The 18,102-nt window shown below is 36.0% G+C and overlaps 1 protein-coding gene across 1 annotated transcript in view; it reads right to left on the minus strand.

The window, feature by feature from the left end:
* CNTLN (centlein) overlaps positions 1–18,102 on the minus strand; it is a 253,310-nt gene that overhangs the window by 134,896 nt on the left and 100,312 nt on the right. Inside the window, exon 8 of the mRNA XM_081065244.1 lies at positions 16,844–17,038. Coding sequence (XP_080921370.1) covers positions 16,844–17,038 — 195 coding nt within the window. The remainder of the gene's footprint in view (positions 1–16,843; positions 17,039–18,102) is intronic.

The raw sequence follows: 18,102 nt of genomic DNA on the forward strand, positions 1-18,102 counted from the left end.
AAAAAATATTTGAAATGATTTAAATGTCCCAGAGTAGGAAAATATTTAGGTAAAAACGACACATTTCTATGTTATACTATTAGACAATCAAAAAAATGTTATCAAATGTTTAATTATAATGAAATGGTAATAAATGGTACTTGTACAGCAGAATACAAATTTATATACTGTATGACTCCAATTATATAAACTATATATTCTCTATGTACTTTGTATACCCCCTATACACACACAGAGCCACACGCGGGATTCAAGAGCAAAAGCATACTCAAGGTCTCAGGCCATACCTCTCGTGGACGAAGGAGAGGCAAAGCACTGTGGCTGAGACCTAGTAGTTCCCTAGCTCTCCTCACCTCAAACCTCAGATGTCACAAAGAAACCCCAGGCATAGCCCTCCAGTCCCCAAATACAATGCCTGCCACCAATTTGCTACAACTAACTTCCTAACGCCTTTAATCCTGATTTATGTGAGATAGAAACCTAAAAAAAAAGAAGCAGTAAGGAGCTTGAAGATTTAAAGTCAAACTGACCAGATCTGAAAAAGAACGATAATACAGCTGAAGATTTTTAAGAAATTAAATGGAATTCTGTTCCTCACAACAAACAAAAATGAATCCCACATAGACTAAAAACTTCTATGCGGAAATCAAAACTGTAACACTTTCAATGAAAATATAGGAAAATATATGAATTCAGGATAAGACAGGATTTCTTAAGCAAGACAATAACCATCAAGTTTAAGAGAAAATATCAAGAAATTCAATTACATTAATTCAATTACTTCACTTTTCAAAAGACCATAGAATAAGTAAAAAGAAAGGCCACAACTTGGAATACATTTGCAACAATATAACCAAAGTTGAGACACCTAGTTGATCTCTAAACTCATTTCCTCTTTTTGGAAATGGATACTTTTTTCCCCAGTATTTGGGTGCACATATTTCCCAACATTCTTTGCATTTAGATAACATGTAGCCAAATAATTGAGTTATGCCCAATAATACTCCAGTGGAAGTGATATGTATTCGATTCATTCAAGCCTGATTCATAAAACCTTCCTAAATGTGATTCTCTAGGGCTTTTTCCCTTCTTTCTAGCTGGAGTAGAAATGATTCTAGGACAACTTTGGGAGCCATATATAAAGCTAGTGGATCTAAAAGATGAAAGGAGCCTGGATCTCTAAATTACTGCTTGAAGTTGAAAATTCAAGTAATACCCACACTGGATAGTTACGTAAATAAAAAATAAATTATTTTAAGCCACAGAGATTTGGGGTTTATGTAATACATTACTTTAAATAACATTACTTTAAATAACATAGCAGAAGACTAGTATCCAAAATAAAGAACTTCAACAAAAAGGCAAACATTCTAATAGAAAAATGGGCAAAAGACGCAAACAGGTATTTTACGTAACAAAAATAAGATGCTCAAACTCAGATATCAAAGAAATAAAAAAATGAAATCAGAATTGAGATATAATTTTATCCCTTTGGAGAGTGTTAACTAAGAAGTCTATAATTTGAGAGCCACTTTGGCAAACAATTTGGCATTTTCTCGTTAGCCTCAATATTGGCATATTCATGACAGGTGATTTCACCCTTAGCAATACATCCTAGAGAAAGACTTTCACACGAGTGTCTGGAGACATACTAGAATGTTCATAGCAGCAAAGTATAAAATTCCCACAGCTAAAAAAAAAATGTTCATTGACAAAAAGAATGGAAAAATAAATTACAGCTTATTCATACACTAAACTGCTACACAGAAGGGGAAAAGAATTATAGCTACACTCAACAGCAATGAGCTATCTTACAAAAACAAAGTTCAAAGGAAAAAAAAAAGCAAGTCCCAAAGACTGATATATATGGAAGATGATATTTTTAAGGTTTAAATGAAAGCAATACTAAACAGTACATTGTTTAAGAAAACATAGTTTTAATAGGCAGGAATTAATAACTAATATCCAAGAGAGTGATTATCTTTAGGGAAAGAAGATGGGATGGGGAGGAGCACACAAGTAGCATCAAGAGTATTGGTGACAGTTACTGGTGAGTCCACAGACAGTACATTATTCTTTTGTAGACTTCAAATGTTTAGTAATAGAAGTTTTTGAAAAGAAAGTGACAATATAAGGGAAAGCAACACACAGAAAGACAATTCTCTACCATTGAAAAAAGCAATGAATAAAGAATCTGTGAAAAGAAATAAAAATGAACAAGCCTGTGGTCAAACCTCGCAACTCCAATCTTGTGGTCTGCTGTTAGCCACATGGAGTATGTGTCATTCATAGATAAATATAATAATTTGAAGGCTTAGGTCTCTCTCTTGTCTTACTGCAAGATATTCCTCCAAGGCAAGAAATAATACTTCTGCATGAAAAAGATAAACAATCACTCTGAAATAAGAATAGGCAGTCATTCAGAATTCAGCTAGTTAAGAACAGGGTGCTAAGAAATCAAAGGTCACAGGTTTCAATCCCATATGAACCAATTAGTTTTGCCCTTTTCTATGGCAAAGACTGTCAGTTAGCTCACCAATAATTCTGATAAGTGAGATCAGGAAAAAGAAAAGATGAATCACCACCAACATAAGAAAAAAACAATCTCAAATTTACTAACATGACATAAGAAGTGTTTTTCCTATATAACATTAAAAGCTAACATGTATTACTCTTAGTGCTCACCATGCATTGCCTCATGTAATCTTCATAAAACAGGTATGAGGTCAGTATTACTATAATATCAATTTTACAAATGGTGAAACTGATACTTGGCTTCTCTAAAGTAACAAGGTAACAAGGTAACACAGACAAGAGTACCAGATTCCAGAATTTATGTAAATAAATTTATGTAAATAAACCCAAGAATCATGCACAGAAAAGTCCTGATATGAGAAATGGAAGAAAGAATAAAATCTTCCTACCATTCCCCCTCAATTGTATAATCCATTTGCCTACTTAATTCATTAATCAAAGGTTGATCCCTGGACCAGCTATAACAGCATCATGTGAGAATAAGAGAGAAATGCAGCATCACAGACCCCAGTCCAGACCTACTGAATCAGTCTGTTTTATAACAATGTCTCATTCCAGGTGACGAGGATGCACATTAAAATCTAAGAAGAACTTGGCTGAACTATTCTCAATATCCAGGATATACCATACACGTCCTCACCTCTGGGCCTGTGCTAATTCACTTCCAACCAGAAGCTAGAAACTACTAAATAATTTCAAACTGACATATTCCATTTTCTCTGTGGAAGCTTTGGCAGCTGCCCTCCTCTCCACACACATGCTCCCTGCAAAGCTTCTCTCCAAAAAGCTCATACTTTGCTCATACTAACACTATAGAACATTCTATAACAATTATTTTCTTGTGTGCATACCCTTTTGAATGATTTGTAAGAGCAGACTGTCTTATTTATCTTTGTATCCCTTCGCACTTAATCTAATACCTAAAATACAGTACGACTTTAATAAATATTGACTATATAACTGAATAATACATGAATGAATGAATGATGGATGGATGGAAGAATTGATGAAGAGGTGAGTAGTTAGACTGAATCCTGAAGAGTTATACCACCAACATTATAAAGAATATATTACTAATTGGTAGAAATCCCGAGTCATTTATTTTTCTCCATTCCTTTTACTATTTCCCTAATTCAAAGCTTCCAATTCTCTCTACATAACTTCAGTGTCCTCCTTCTTGCTAGGAGAAATGCTGGAATACTCTTTCTTGCTTCAAAAAGTGGCAAATCCACTCTTCTGGGTGCTAGGCCTAGAAATCCTGGATCCATTTTTAATTCCTCCCTTCATCTCATACTTCACATCTAAGCCATCTTCAAATCTATAGTTTCTACCTTTGAATTATTTTCAAAATCAAAACTATGTCTCATAACCAAACCTAAGCACCATTTGAGTTTCACCTGGATTATTACAACTGCCTCTTAAATATGCCTACCTGCTCCCATCTTTGCCTACCTATAATGTATTTTCTGCATTGAAGCCAGGGTGATCCTTTTAAAACAGTAAGTTAGATCTTATCACTCTTCTATCTAAAACACACCAAGGGGTTTCCGTCTCACATCCCTGTGGTGGCTTCACAAGGCCCTAGGAGACCTGCCCTCCATCTACCTCTCTGAGGTCACTCTCTTTCTCCTCGTAGCTCTCTTGGATTGAGCCACATTGGCCTCCTTGCTGGGCAAAATCCTGTTTCATGAGCTTTGCACTTGTTGGTCCTTCTGCTTGGAATGGTCTTCTCTTGACATATCTAAATGGTTCACTTCCTCCAGGTTTCTTCTTAAATGTCACTTGATCAGAACAGCTTTCTTCCTCCACCATACATGAAATAACATCACCATTCATTATTATGCTCTGTCTCACACTGCATTATTTTTCTTCACAACACTTTTTACCATACGATGCAATTGTTTGATGGCAACTCTCTGACTTGATTGTATGCTTCCCGAGGGCAAAGACCTTGTTCTGTTACCTAAAGTTTCTTCATTACCAAGAATAGTCCCCATCACATGGTGCAATATCAATAAATATTTGTAAAATTAGTTTAGATATAGCAACTAATAGAATTCTGATTAATGATATGATTACTGCGTTTGCTATAAAATTTTAAAGAAAATGCCTTAATAAATACAAAACCACTTTCAATTCAAAATTCTTATCTTTAAACATCTATATCAGTCTTCCACATAATAGGAGGGCAATATTTAATCAATCCATAAAATTCATACATTTTAAGGTCAACTCACTAGGTACATAAAAATTTCTATTCAGAGAAACAAGCTTAACGATATCTAACTAACATTCATCTCACTTTTAAAGTCCAGTTGCATAGGGTTGGGATAGCAAAATTATTTTGAGTTTTTTCTTTCAATGTCTCAGCCTGAAGTTCCTCAAACCTGAATATAAAAACTAAAATGACCGGGCCTGAAAATATTTATTTGATGGCTGTGTCCAGTATGTCATATGCCGTTTTCACACCTAATATTTATGAAAAACATAAATACATTTTATTTATTTATGCATATATTTATTGTAAGTATAATTAACAATCTGTCATAACTATCCCAACGAACAAATCTAATGATCAAACTCAATAGAACAACAAACAGCACTCTGTGATTAAATCAATGCAGATTTAGAAAAGTAAAAGTAGATACTAAGAAAAGTCAACCAATCTGACAGCCACAAGGGTCACATACACTCCCTACAAACATAAATACATCACATTACAAACTGTGCCACAGAGGAAGGAGGAGCACGCTCAGTTAAACTTTGGGAGAAATATGGCTAAGCTATATGTACATATAAATTGTAAGCTGTAAGACAAATGCTTTTCATGGCTGAAGTACTGTCATGCCCCTTAAAACTAATACTCCAGCAGAGTAACCTGGTTAATAGTATGGGTAGCAACCTGGTACCCCCAAACACATTCATTAAAAAGAAACAACAATACTGGCAAATAAATAAATAAATAAATAAATAAATAAATAAAAGAAGCAGCAGCAAAAGAGGAAGGTGACATTGGAGAACATAGCTTCCCTTCTGCCCACAAGATTAACAAGTGGACAGCTGTCCACAAAGAAAAACAATGTGAGAGACTACTAGAGTATGTTTCATAAGTTTTAGCAACACAGGAACAAAAAAACTAAGAGGAGAATAATTGCACAAGAAGAGAAGAAGATAACTTCATTTTGCCTTATCTTCCCATCCCCTAAGTTGGCATTGTTCAGCACCAAGAAGAATTTTCCCAGCTAGAAAGAGATCCTCGAGCCAAGAAAGAAAGAGTGAGGTACACAACTAGCTACTACAGGCTCTGAGAGCACTGCACAGAGGTCCTACTTCAGTTTCACCCCACCTAGAACAGCACAGTGAGACATATTGAGCCACCTAGGAACAAGGAAGAAAAGCAGAGGATTATTATCTGCAGTCAGGCAACAGGACCGATGGACAGTTCACAGAGCCCTGCTCTGCAGACAAACTCAGTAAAGTTCACTACTGATAAAGCCAATGGCTACCACAGCCATCAAGGATGCCCTGCAGATCTCACCATGTTTAGCCCCACAGGTTTTCACATTAGCTGATGCCCGCAGCCTGAGTCCCTCCTGCTCCATCTGCACCACCATCCCCTTTCTGCTGAAACCATGACAGATACATCCAAGGTTTCTGTGGCTGATGCAAAAATGTAACACACCAGCAGACTAAGTACCGTATTTGCCGGCGTATAAGACGATATTTTGGCCCCGAAAAATATGCCTCCACGTGGGGGGGTCGTCTTATACGCCAGGTACACTTCAGATAGACTGCCCATAGTGCTTGCCCCGTGCCATAGTGGCCTCCCGATGCCCGCCCACTGCATTCCACATACCGTTCAGGCATCAGCAGCGCTGCTGGGTGTATGCTCGGCTGTTATGCGATTTTGCTGTTATGCGATTTTACCACACTCGCAAAATCGCACACAGCCGAGCATACACCCAGTATGATAGCGCAAAATCGGGTTACGTATATTTCTTTACATATGCATTGAAGATTCGCGATTTTGCGCTATCATGGTGCCTGTTAGAATGTTGAAGAGCTCGCACTTGCGCACTAGTGAGGTCCCAGGGAGATGCTGATGCAAGGGTGGACCAGACTGCTATAGTGACAGGGCGGGCAAACAGGGAGCAGGGACCAATCAAATCAGGCTTTGTATACAGCCAACAGCCAACCACAATACTGCACCATTGTACAGTACAGCATAGAAAATGTCGACCAGTCAAACCCCTATCATCCCTATCATGGCACCCGCCAAAAGAAAGAAGTATGATGCAAATTTTAAACTGAAAGTTATTTGGTGTGTGGAAGGTGTGCGGAAGAGGGGGTAGTCTTATACGGCGAGTATATAACAAACTCTGTATTTTGAGTGGAAATGTTAGGGGGTCGTCTTATACGCCCAGTCGTCTTATACGCCGGCAAATACGGTACCTCTTTGCCTACACTGGATCCTAGGAGCCACATCCACAGCCAGCTTAGGCTTCTATAGTTGTGTGAGTACAAGTCGCCAGTCTGCACCAGTGGGCACTATCTTTGTACTCTCCCTCTGCCCTACTCCAGGTCACCATTATCTCTCTGAAAGGACATTGTGGACATGTCTTGTGCTCCAGCTTTTGTGGCTGCAGCCCAGGGGACACACCCTCTGATCACTTCTCTGTGGAGGTCAGCAAGGCTTGCATTCCTGGGTCCAAGAGGATTATAGCAAACAAAACAGTTCTTAACCAGCTATTCCCTTAGGGCTCAGCATTGAGTCAGAAACACCAAACTCCCAGTCTTTCCCTGAAAGAGGCTTACTTGCATATCTTAAAAGATGCAGCCTTAGGGTCAGGCTTCTAATTTAATATCTAGTGGCCGGACCAGGAAGCCTGTGGATGCTATCTTAGCACTGTCCCGTACCTTACTCCAGGTCACTGATATCTCCTTGGAAAGAGCAGTACACACATCTGATGCCCTGACTTTTGTGACTATCAACCAGAGGATACATCCCTTGATAGCCTGGTTCTGATGGACTTTAGGGCTTGTGTTCTTGGGTCAGTGAACTGTAGCAAACAAAAAAACAGTTCTTAATTGGCTGTTCTTACAGGGTTCAGTGCAGTGGGAGCAGAAAAAAATGCCCATCTACCAATTTCTCCATGAAAGAGGTCTATTTGCACACTTCAAAAGCTGCTGTCTGAGTGTCCAAGTTCCAATCAGCCTCCATCTAGGTGCTGACTGAGCTCCTCCCCTATAAAAGACTGACAGATCTTGGCACACCCTCAACTACTGGGAACCACAAATAATTTTTAAAAAGGCTGCTTGAACAATCACGAAGGTTTAAGAGATAATCAAGAGATAGGCTGAATGATAAATTCATCTCTTACATGATACCACTCCTTCAAGTCTGGGAGAGTTGTCTGTTTTATCTAACGCACAGCAACTAACCTACAGAGTCAAGGAAAATGAAGAAACAAAGGAATACATTCCAAACAAAAGCACAAGCTAAAATTGCAGAACAGACCTTAATTAAATGGAGATAAGTGATTTTCCTGATAAAGAGCTCAAAATAATGACCATAAATATGCTTACTGAGGTAAGGACAACAATGTATGAACAATGTGAGAATTGCAAGAAATATAAAATATTCAAAAGTACCAAACAGAGATCACAGAATGGAATAATATAGTAGCTGAACTGAAAAAGTACACTAGAGGAGTTCAACAGCAGATAACGTGAAGCAAAATAAAGGATAAGAGAGCTCACAGGCAGGGCACCGGACTTTATCCAATCAGAAGATCAAAAGGAAAAAAGAATGAAAAAGAATGAAGATAGGATAGAGAAGGACCTTATGGGACAACATCCAGCAGAATAACATTCACATAATAGGGATCCTAGAAGGGGAAAAGAAGAAGGAGAAGAAGAAAAAGATTATTTTAAGAAATAATGGCTGAAAACTTCACTAACCTGGGAAGGAAACAGACATCCACATACAGGAAGCCCAGAGAGTTCCAAATTAGATAATCACAAAGAGACTCACACTAAGACACATTATTTGTCAAAAGTTAAAAACAAGAAATCTTAAAAGCAGCAGTAGAAAAACAACTCATTATGTACAAGGGAAAACCAATGAGACCATCAGCAGATTTTTCAGTAGAAACTTTCCAGGCCAGAAGAGAGTGGCGTGATTTTTGGAGGGGTAAAAAGGAAAAAACTGCCAGCCAAGAATATTGCACCTAGCAAAGTTGTCCCAAGTATATATATCCAATTAATAATAACAAAGGAGCCAAAAATATACAATGGGGGAAAGATAGTCTCTTCAATAAATGGTGTTGGGAAAACTAAACAGCTGCAGGCAAAAGAATAAAACTGTACCACTATTTTATGCTATATACAAAAATCAAATCAAAATGGATTAAAGACTTGAATGTAAGACCTGAAACCACAAATGTCCTAGAACGTAGGTGATAACAGTCTTGGCTCCTTGATGTCAGTCTTGGCAATAAATTTTAGATTTGACATCAAAAGCAAAGATGACAAAAGCAAAAATAAAGAAGTGGCATTATATAGCTAACTAAGGAGCTTCTGAACAGCAAAAGAAATGAACGACAAAATAAAAAGGCGACCTACAAATGGGAGAAAATATTTGAAATCATGTGTGTGATAAGGTGTTGATATCTAAAATATACAAAGAACTCATACAACTCAATAGACCTCCAAAAAATCCTATTGAAAAAAAAGAGCAGAGGATCTGAAAAGACATTTTTCCAAAGACATACAGATGGCTAACAGGTGCATGAAAAGGTGTTCAACATCACTGATCACCGGGGAAATGAAAATAAAAAACATTAGATATCATCTCATACCTCTCAGAATGGCTATTATAAAAAATACAACAAATAACAAATGTTGGTGAATATATGGAGAAATGAGAACGTTTGTGCAGGTTGGTAGGAACATAAATTAGTATACCTACTATGGAAAAAATATGGAGGTTCCTCAAAAAAAAAATAAAACTAGAACTACCATATGATCCAGCAATTACACTTCTTGGTATATATCGAAAGAAAATAAAATCGCTATCTCAAAAAAACATCCACACCCCATGTTTGTGGCCAATATATGGGAACAACCTGATTTTTTCCATCAATAGATGAATGGATAAAGAAAATGTGGCATTAAAAAAAAAAGGCAATTTAACTGTACGCACCTGAAGGGAAACAGGACTTGGAGTTGAAGTTAAACTTAGTAGTTAAATTCTGATTTGAGAGAAGGCGGGGTGGAGAAGAAGAAAGAAAATAAGGAAATAAGGAAAGCTTCAGCATTTATATGAGTAATACAACAGAAATCAGAGACTCTATAAAATGTGTTACCACATATATACTATATAAGCCCAAAGTACACTATATATAAACCCAAATTATTAGACATAGAGGAAAATTAATACATGACCCATACTCAAAAGAAAAAAACCACTCGTCATCAAACCCAAGAATACCCAAAAGATGGAATTAATATATAATGATTTTAAGAATCTATTTTACCTATTATAACAAAGACCTAAAGAAAAATATGTTTGTAAGATATGAACAACATACAATATGTGAAGACTAAATTGCAGAAAACACTTAAGAGCAAATTGGAGATAACAGAAGTGTCAGATGAATAAAAATTCATAGAAATTATTTAACCTGAAGAACATAGATTAAAAGATTAAATAAAAATAAAGAGACTTGCAGATTGTTGAGATAACATTGAAAAGTGTAACATGAATGAAATGGGAATCTCAAAAGAAGAGAAAGGAGTCAGAAAAATATTAAGGAAATAATGTCAATATCTTCCCCAATTTAGTTACAAAATATATTATTTACAAAATTCAGAAAGCTCATCAAACTGCAAGAATGAAAACCATACCTGGGAACAACATACTTCAAATGCTTAAAAACAAAGGTAAAAAATTGGAAAAAGAGCCAGACAAAACTGACACATCACATTTAACTTAACAATGAAACAAATTCCCACTGACTTATCATCAGAAACAGTGGAGTCCAGAAGATGCAAAAGTGAAAATTTTAAATTGCTTTTAAAATATATATTAGGTTGATGCAAAAATAATTGTGGTTGTTGCAGTTATTATATTTTTAACCTTTTAAACCACAATTATATTTGCACCAACCTAATATAAACAATTTCCAGTTAAGATGATAAAGTAGGTAAACACTGTGCTCACCTCTTTTCAGGACCACATCAGTTACAACTAAACCACAGACCAACCATTATTGAGAATTGCCTGAAGTCTAACTGAACCACCAAAGCCCTACAACTACAGATATATAAAAGAAGCCACCTCAAGACTGGTAGGAGTGGCAGAAATGCAGAATGGGCTGATCCCATACCTGTATGTGACAATTAAAAATTGGAAGGGATATCTCTGCTGTGGAGATACCCCCATAAGGGTGAGGGTCCCAGCCCCATACCAGGTTCCCCACCACAGGGTTCCAGTGCTGGGGAGAAAAGTTCCCATAACTTCTGGCTGTGAAAACCAGCAGCAATTGTGGCTCAGTGAGCCAGAGAGTCACTGCACTCCCAGGCACTCCTCTTAAAGAACTCCCGTACAGACTTACTCCCTGATGAATTCACCAGCTCTGAACTCCAGCACTGGAGCAGCAGCTCCAAAGGCACCAGGTACATATGGGGAGGAATAGAATTTTCTAACTTCAGGGAAAGGGATAAAGGAGCACCTTTCTCCTAGAGTGAGGAGCTGATGGAAGCCATTGCTTCTTTGTTGAATCCTCCCCACTCTGCTTGCAGATGCAGGCAGATGCCATATTTGAGTCTCCATCCAACTGACTTTCACCTTTTGGCTGTCCCGCCTTAGTGATTCCCTGATATTCTGCCCCACCCAACTTTTGGGCACACCCAAGCTGCTTCCAGCGCCTTTCCTATACAAGCAAACTGTCTTAGCTCATGTTTCGAACTTTCATAAAATCTTTCAAAGGTTCACAAAACCCAAACAAACAGCATCTGGCTTGAGCATGTCCTATACCTATGGCTGAGCCCAGCATTAGTGAAAAGCCACCTTTGGTATGCAGATTGGTTTCTCAAGGTGCTTCCAAGCCCACTGGGGGGCGGCCATCTCCAGATTGCTTTGTAACTCATACTAGGTAGTTAGGTAGGGTATAGGCTGTGGCTAACCTTGGACTGTGGTGGGCCCCTTCCAGGGGGCCCTGGGACTGGCAGGCACAGTGGCTAGCTTTGGAACAAGCCAGAGTATCACCCAGCCACATCCAAGGATGCAACACCCAAAGGGCAGACTGGGCGGACATCAGTGCCCTGCTAAAGTGAGCCCTGCTCTGTAGGATCAGAGCTCCTCCACTGTAGTCACAACCAGCTCTCACAACAAATAACCTTGAGACCCAATCCCCCCCATTGATGTGCAAATATTAACCAAGGCTAAACTTCAACAGGAGAGCACACACAACCCACATAAGGGACACACCTGGAGTGCATGGCTGAAGTAACCAGGAAGACTGCACCACTGAGCCCCACAGCACATAAGGCCATTGTACTAAGACCAGAAGACACAGCAGCAATATATAATACCTAGAAACAAAAATAAAGAGGCAACCAACATGAGGAGACAAAGAAACATGTCCCAAATAAAAGAATAGAACAAGTTCCAAAAAAGAACTAAACAAAATGGAGACAAAGAATCTACCAGATACAGAGTCTCAAATACTAGTTACATGGATGATCTCAGGGAGAACTTCAACAAAGAAACAGGAAACATAAAAAGGGAAATAGAAAACATAAAAAAGAACCTGTCAGAAATAAAAATAACTGAAATGAAGAATACATTAGAGGATATCAACAGTAGATTAGATAAAGCAGAGGACTGAGTGAGCGATTTAGAAGATAAAGAAGCAAAAAACATACAATCAGAATAGCAAAAAGAAAAAAAGAATTAAAAATAGTGTGGACAGTTTAAGGAGACTCTGGGACAACATCAAGTGCCCCAACATACGCATCATAGGGGTATCAGAAGGAGAATACAGAAAACAAGGAATTGAAAACTTATTTGAAGAAGTAATGACTGCAGACTTCTCTAACCTGGTGAAGGAAACAGATATACAAGCCCAGGAAGTACAAAAAATTCCCAAACAAGATGAATCCAAAGAGGCCCACACTAAGACACATCATAATTAAAATGCCAAAGGTTAAAGACAAAGAGAGAAGCTTTAAAGCAGGAAGGAAAAAGCAGTTAGTTACCTACAAGGGAGCTCCCATAAGACTGCTGATTTCTCAACAGAAACTTTTCAGGCCTGAAGGGATGGCAGGAAATATTCAAAGTGATGAAAAGCATGGACCTACAACCAAGATTACTCCTACCCAGCAAAGCTATCATTAAGAATCAAAGGACAGATAAAGAGCCTCCCAGACAAGAAAAAGCTAAAGTAGTTCATTACTAACAAACCAGCATTAGAAGGAATCTTAGGGGGACTTCTTTAAGGTGGAAGGGAAATATATATATACGAATAATAAAATGGTAATAACTACATATCTATCCTTAATTACTTTAAATGTAAATGGATTATATGATCCAATCAAAAGACAGGGTGGCTGAAGGGATAAGAAAACAAGACCCTAAACATGCTGCCTATAAGAGACTCATTCTAGATTGAAAGGCACACACGGACTGAAAGTAAAGGGATGGGGAAAAAAAAAATCATGAAAATGAAAACAAGAAAATAAGATGGGGTAGCAATACTTATATCAGACAAAACAGACTTTAAAACAAAGGCTATAACAAGAGACAAAAAAGAACCCAGTAATCCCATTTCTGGCTATTTATCTGAAGAAACACAAAATGCTACTTCGAAAGGATGAATGTATCATATGTTCATTGAAGTATTGTTTACAATGACAGAGAAGTAGAGGCCGCCTGAGTGCCTGTGGATGGATGAATGAAGAGAAGGTGGTATCTATATATGATGGAATATTGGTTGGCCATGGAAAGGAATGGGTTCTTGCCATCTGTGACAGCATGGATGGACCTGGAGGGTATTGTGCTGAATGGAGTGTGTCAGAGACAGAAAGACAGATGCAATGTAATTTTGAGTATATGTGGATCTAAAGAACATAATAAACAAACAAAACAGAAACAAACTCAGATACAGAGAACATTTTGATGGCTGCCAATTGGGAGGGGGCTTGGGAGTATGTGTGGAACAGGAAGGGATTAAGAAGTATAAATTGGTTATTATAAAGTAGTCATGGAGATGTAGGGTATAGCATAAGGAATATAGTAAATAATATTGAAATAACTATGCATGGTGTCAGGTCAGTACTAGATTTATTGGGGATGAAAGATGGGAGGGTGGTTGTGGGGCTGGGTAAAAAAGGTGAAGAGATTACAAACTACAGATCTGCAGTTACCTAATAGTCATGGGGATGCAAAGTACAGTATAGAATAGTATAGAATCTATAGTATAGAATACTATAGAAAGTATAGAATACAATAGTCAATAATATGGTAATAACTATGCATAGTGCCAGGTGAATACTAGACTAATAAGGGAGATCTGTTTTTAAATTATATAAATGTCTAACCACTATGCTATATACCTGAAATTAATACAAAATAATGTTGAGTGTCAAAATAATATTGAAATTAATGTAAAATAATATTGGACTAAATAAATAAATAAATAAATAAATAAAACATAAACAGTCAATTTACACAAAACAAAAGAAGGAAAAGAGGCACAGAGGGACAGAAAAACAGGACAAACAGAAAACAAATGGTAAGATTACACCTAAACCAAACCATATTAATAACTGTATTAAATTTCAATGGATTAACACTACAATGAAAAGAAATTGTCAGAATGAATAAAACAAAACGGGACCTAACTATGTATACTTGACATATAAAGACACCTATAGGTGCAATTTAAAAGGATGTTATATCGTACAAAATGCTTAATTGTTAGCGACTGTCTATATTAATATCATAAAATTGCACTTCAAATCAACAGAATGTTACTACTATAAAATAGGGACATTTTATAATGACAAAGGGTTTGATTAAGCAGAAAGATGTAACAACCATAAATATGTATGCCCCTAACAAAATAGCTTTACAGTATATGAAGCAAACATTGACAAAATTAAAGGAAGAAACAGAAAAATCTACAATCATACTGGGAGATTTTAATACCTCTATTTAGTAACTGATAGAAAAATGGATTAAAAAACTAAACACAAAAATCATTAAGACAGAAGATTTGAATACTATTAACCATAATGACATAATTAATATTGATATTTAAGAACACTCAACCCAATAGCTGCAGAATACAAATTATTTTCAGGTATACAAAATACATTCACCAAAACCACATGCTGGGCCACTCTGACCACAATAGAATTATATTAGAAGTGAATAAAAGTAATATATAAAGAGGTAAATAAAAACCCAAATATTTCAAAAGTAAATAACACACTTTCAAATAACCTAAGGGGCAAAATGAAAATCACAAAGGAAATTAGGAAGATTTCTAACTGAATGCTCATTTGTAAAACTGACAAGCTGAATTTGTTTTACAAATGAGCATTCAGTTAGAAATCTTCTTAAAATTTCTATAAAAAAGCAACAGAACAGGAATACACAAAGCATTCTTAAAAAAGAATAAAGTGACTTACACTACCCTCATTTCAAAGTTACTATAAAGTGCCATATGAGGTTAGAAATGCATGCACATGTGTACCAGGAATCATGGACAAAAATGTCAATTGTAGCATTATTCATATTAGTAAAATACTGGAACTAACCCAAATGCTCATCTACAAATATATGTACAAGTAGTTATAATATAATTATATATATAATATGTTAAATCAGTAAGAATAAATGATCAGTTATATCAAACAACACAGATAAATCTTAATAACATAATGATAAGCCAAAATTGTCAAACCCCTAGGCAACACATTATGATACATTTTTATAAATGATAAAACTAAACAACATACGATTTACTCATAAATTTGTGTGTGATAAAACTTTAAAAAATTAATCAAAATGATAAACATGTTAGTGGTTATATATGGAGAGAGAATCAGGGTACCAGAATGGGAGGAGAATACAAGTAGCTGTAAGTCATTAGTAATGTTACGGTTCTTCCTAGTGGTGGTGGAACCGAGGTTGTACATTATAATATACAAACAAATTAATTAATTGAATAAAATAGGCCTATACATGTAACACAGTACTGTGTCATGAAACAAAATTTATGATTAATCCAATTCTGTGCACCAGATGTCCAAAAAATGCAATATAATACAAGTTTAAAAATTGTAGTGTTAAGGTTGACCTGTTACTAAAACAAAATATTCTCTGTTCAATATTACTGTTCTTCAATCATTAATAAACACTTCAGCATTCAATTAACTGCTTGTTAATTCCATTTCTGTCTAAATTAATAAATACTAAAATTTAAAGGAATGTTGAATGCCTTAAACCAAATAAACCTCCAGGAGTAAGATTGTATTTTTATAATCTATATTTAGAGCTGAAAGTTACATTGATGATTACCTACAAAGAAGTACCAATGAGAGAACATTTGTTATGTGCCAAGCTCTGCACTTGATGTGCATTATCTCATTAATCCTCAAAACTCTATGAAAATAGATGCCATTAATATCAACGTTTTATTTGTGAGGAAACTCTGGCTAAAACCTTTAAGAAATGTGTTCAAGTTCCCACAGCTCAAAGGCAGAGCTATAATTTGATCCCAGGTTTCTTTGCATCCTGAGCCTGCCTATTTACCTATACGTTTGTACTAACTCACAAAAAATAGGTAGAAACGTCAATTGAACTATAAAATCACATAATCACAGTAGCAGCAGAATCGGAACTAAAAGGTATAACGTACCAGACATTATGGCAAAGTAGTGTATGAGACTTGCCGTTCAATACTCTTTCCATTCCATTACCTCATTCAGTTAAAAATTCTCAAAATGAGCTTGACCTATTAATTTTCTCTTCATCAGTGTAAATTAGCAAACTGTTTTATCACAATAACTACACCAGATATAACCTTTGTTTCTACATGAATTTCTATTTGAATCCATATTGCATATGACATTCATATATACAAAGAGTATAAAAAATATCACAACACAAAAGTCTCTGTCACAAGTTATATTTGCAAATTTAATTGAATTTTTATGCTTTAGTCCATTGTAGATGATTTAATATGATATTGCAACATTTTTTTAGGGGGCAACATTTTTAGAAAACGTCTCTCACCTGTTCTGAGTGGTTTGAATCACTTTCTTGAGGGAAAGGATGTGGTGCTCCTTGTGATTCTTGAATCTTTTCTTTTAATTTAGCATTTTCTTGCTCCTTTTGAAATAGCTCCTCTTGAAGACTGACGACACTTTGCCGGAGCATAGCTTCACTTGATTTTGTGGTTTCAAAACAAATATGTAACTCATTGTAAAGCTGTTTCAAAAAATATATCCCAATTTATTAATAATCAATAAAATAGGATATCTGTACACACACACATACATATATTTCAAAACTGTATATGACATAGGCCTTGCACTCATTATTTTAACAGTCTAAGAAGGGAAACAAGATATAAGCACGTAGAAAACTAAATAATATAATCAAATATCAGTATAGAACTACAATTGATATTTAAAAAGCAAGCAATATGCATTATTGGCCAGTGTAATATAGGAGAAGTGTGCTAAATTTCGAAAGAGGATGAAAACACTTTAAGCTATTGTATTAATCTTGGAGGGCTTCATAAAGGACTTAAACTGAGCCATGATGGTATTATAGGGATTGAGTGAAAACAAAAATTCATTCTAAAGATGTCAGAAATGTGAAAAAAAATTATGTACAGTTATAGGAAAGGACAGAAAGGGAGCATAAGATATATCAGCCTACTTGGACTTAATGTACACATTTGAAATTTAAAAAAGAGAAACTAAGTCTCATTGAGAATTCATTAAGACTGGTACATTCCCATTTAGGATAAATTTAGGATATCTATTGCTGAAGTAGGGGGGGAGAGGCAGAAGGAATCATGAGACAAAGTCAGGCAACAGACTGTGGAAAGAATGTAAAGACACCTGAATGAATTAAGGAGGGTGGACTTGTCTCTATAGGTAACAGGGATTCAATCATAAGAGACTTTGAACAGAATGTGACAAAATTGAAGCAATCTTCTGCAGGTATAATAGATAATTTTAATTTTTTTAACTCAAGGCAACATGCATTAAATATATTAAAACTTGAGTTTATTAAAACTGTGAGACAATATATGTACATAAATGGTATAATACAGAGTCATGTATGTTAACAATACTATTCCTTCAATATTCATGAACTTACTTTCTGATGAAAATCCTAACCTATAATTGTGATCTAATGAGAAGTAATTCAATTTGGGGTAACTGATTTACATAAAGAATACATATGTATATTTGCTGATAACACTGGGAAGGTGACACAAGAACTAAGATCTGTTTTTTTGTTTGTTTGTTTTTCTTTAT

The sequence above is a fragment of the Rhinolophus hipposideros genome (assembly GCF_964194185.1).
Source record: "Rhinolophus hipposideros genome assembly, chromosome: 11".
NCBI classification, from domain to species: Eukaryota; Metazoa; Chordata; class Mammalia; order Chiroptera; family Rhinolophidae; genus Rhinolophus; species Rhinolophus hipposideros.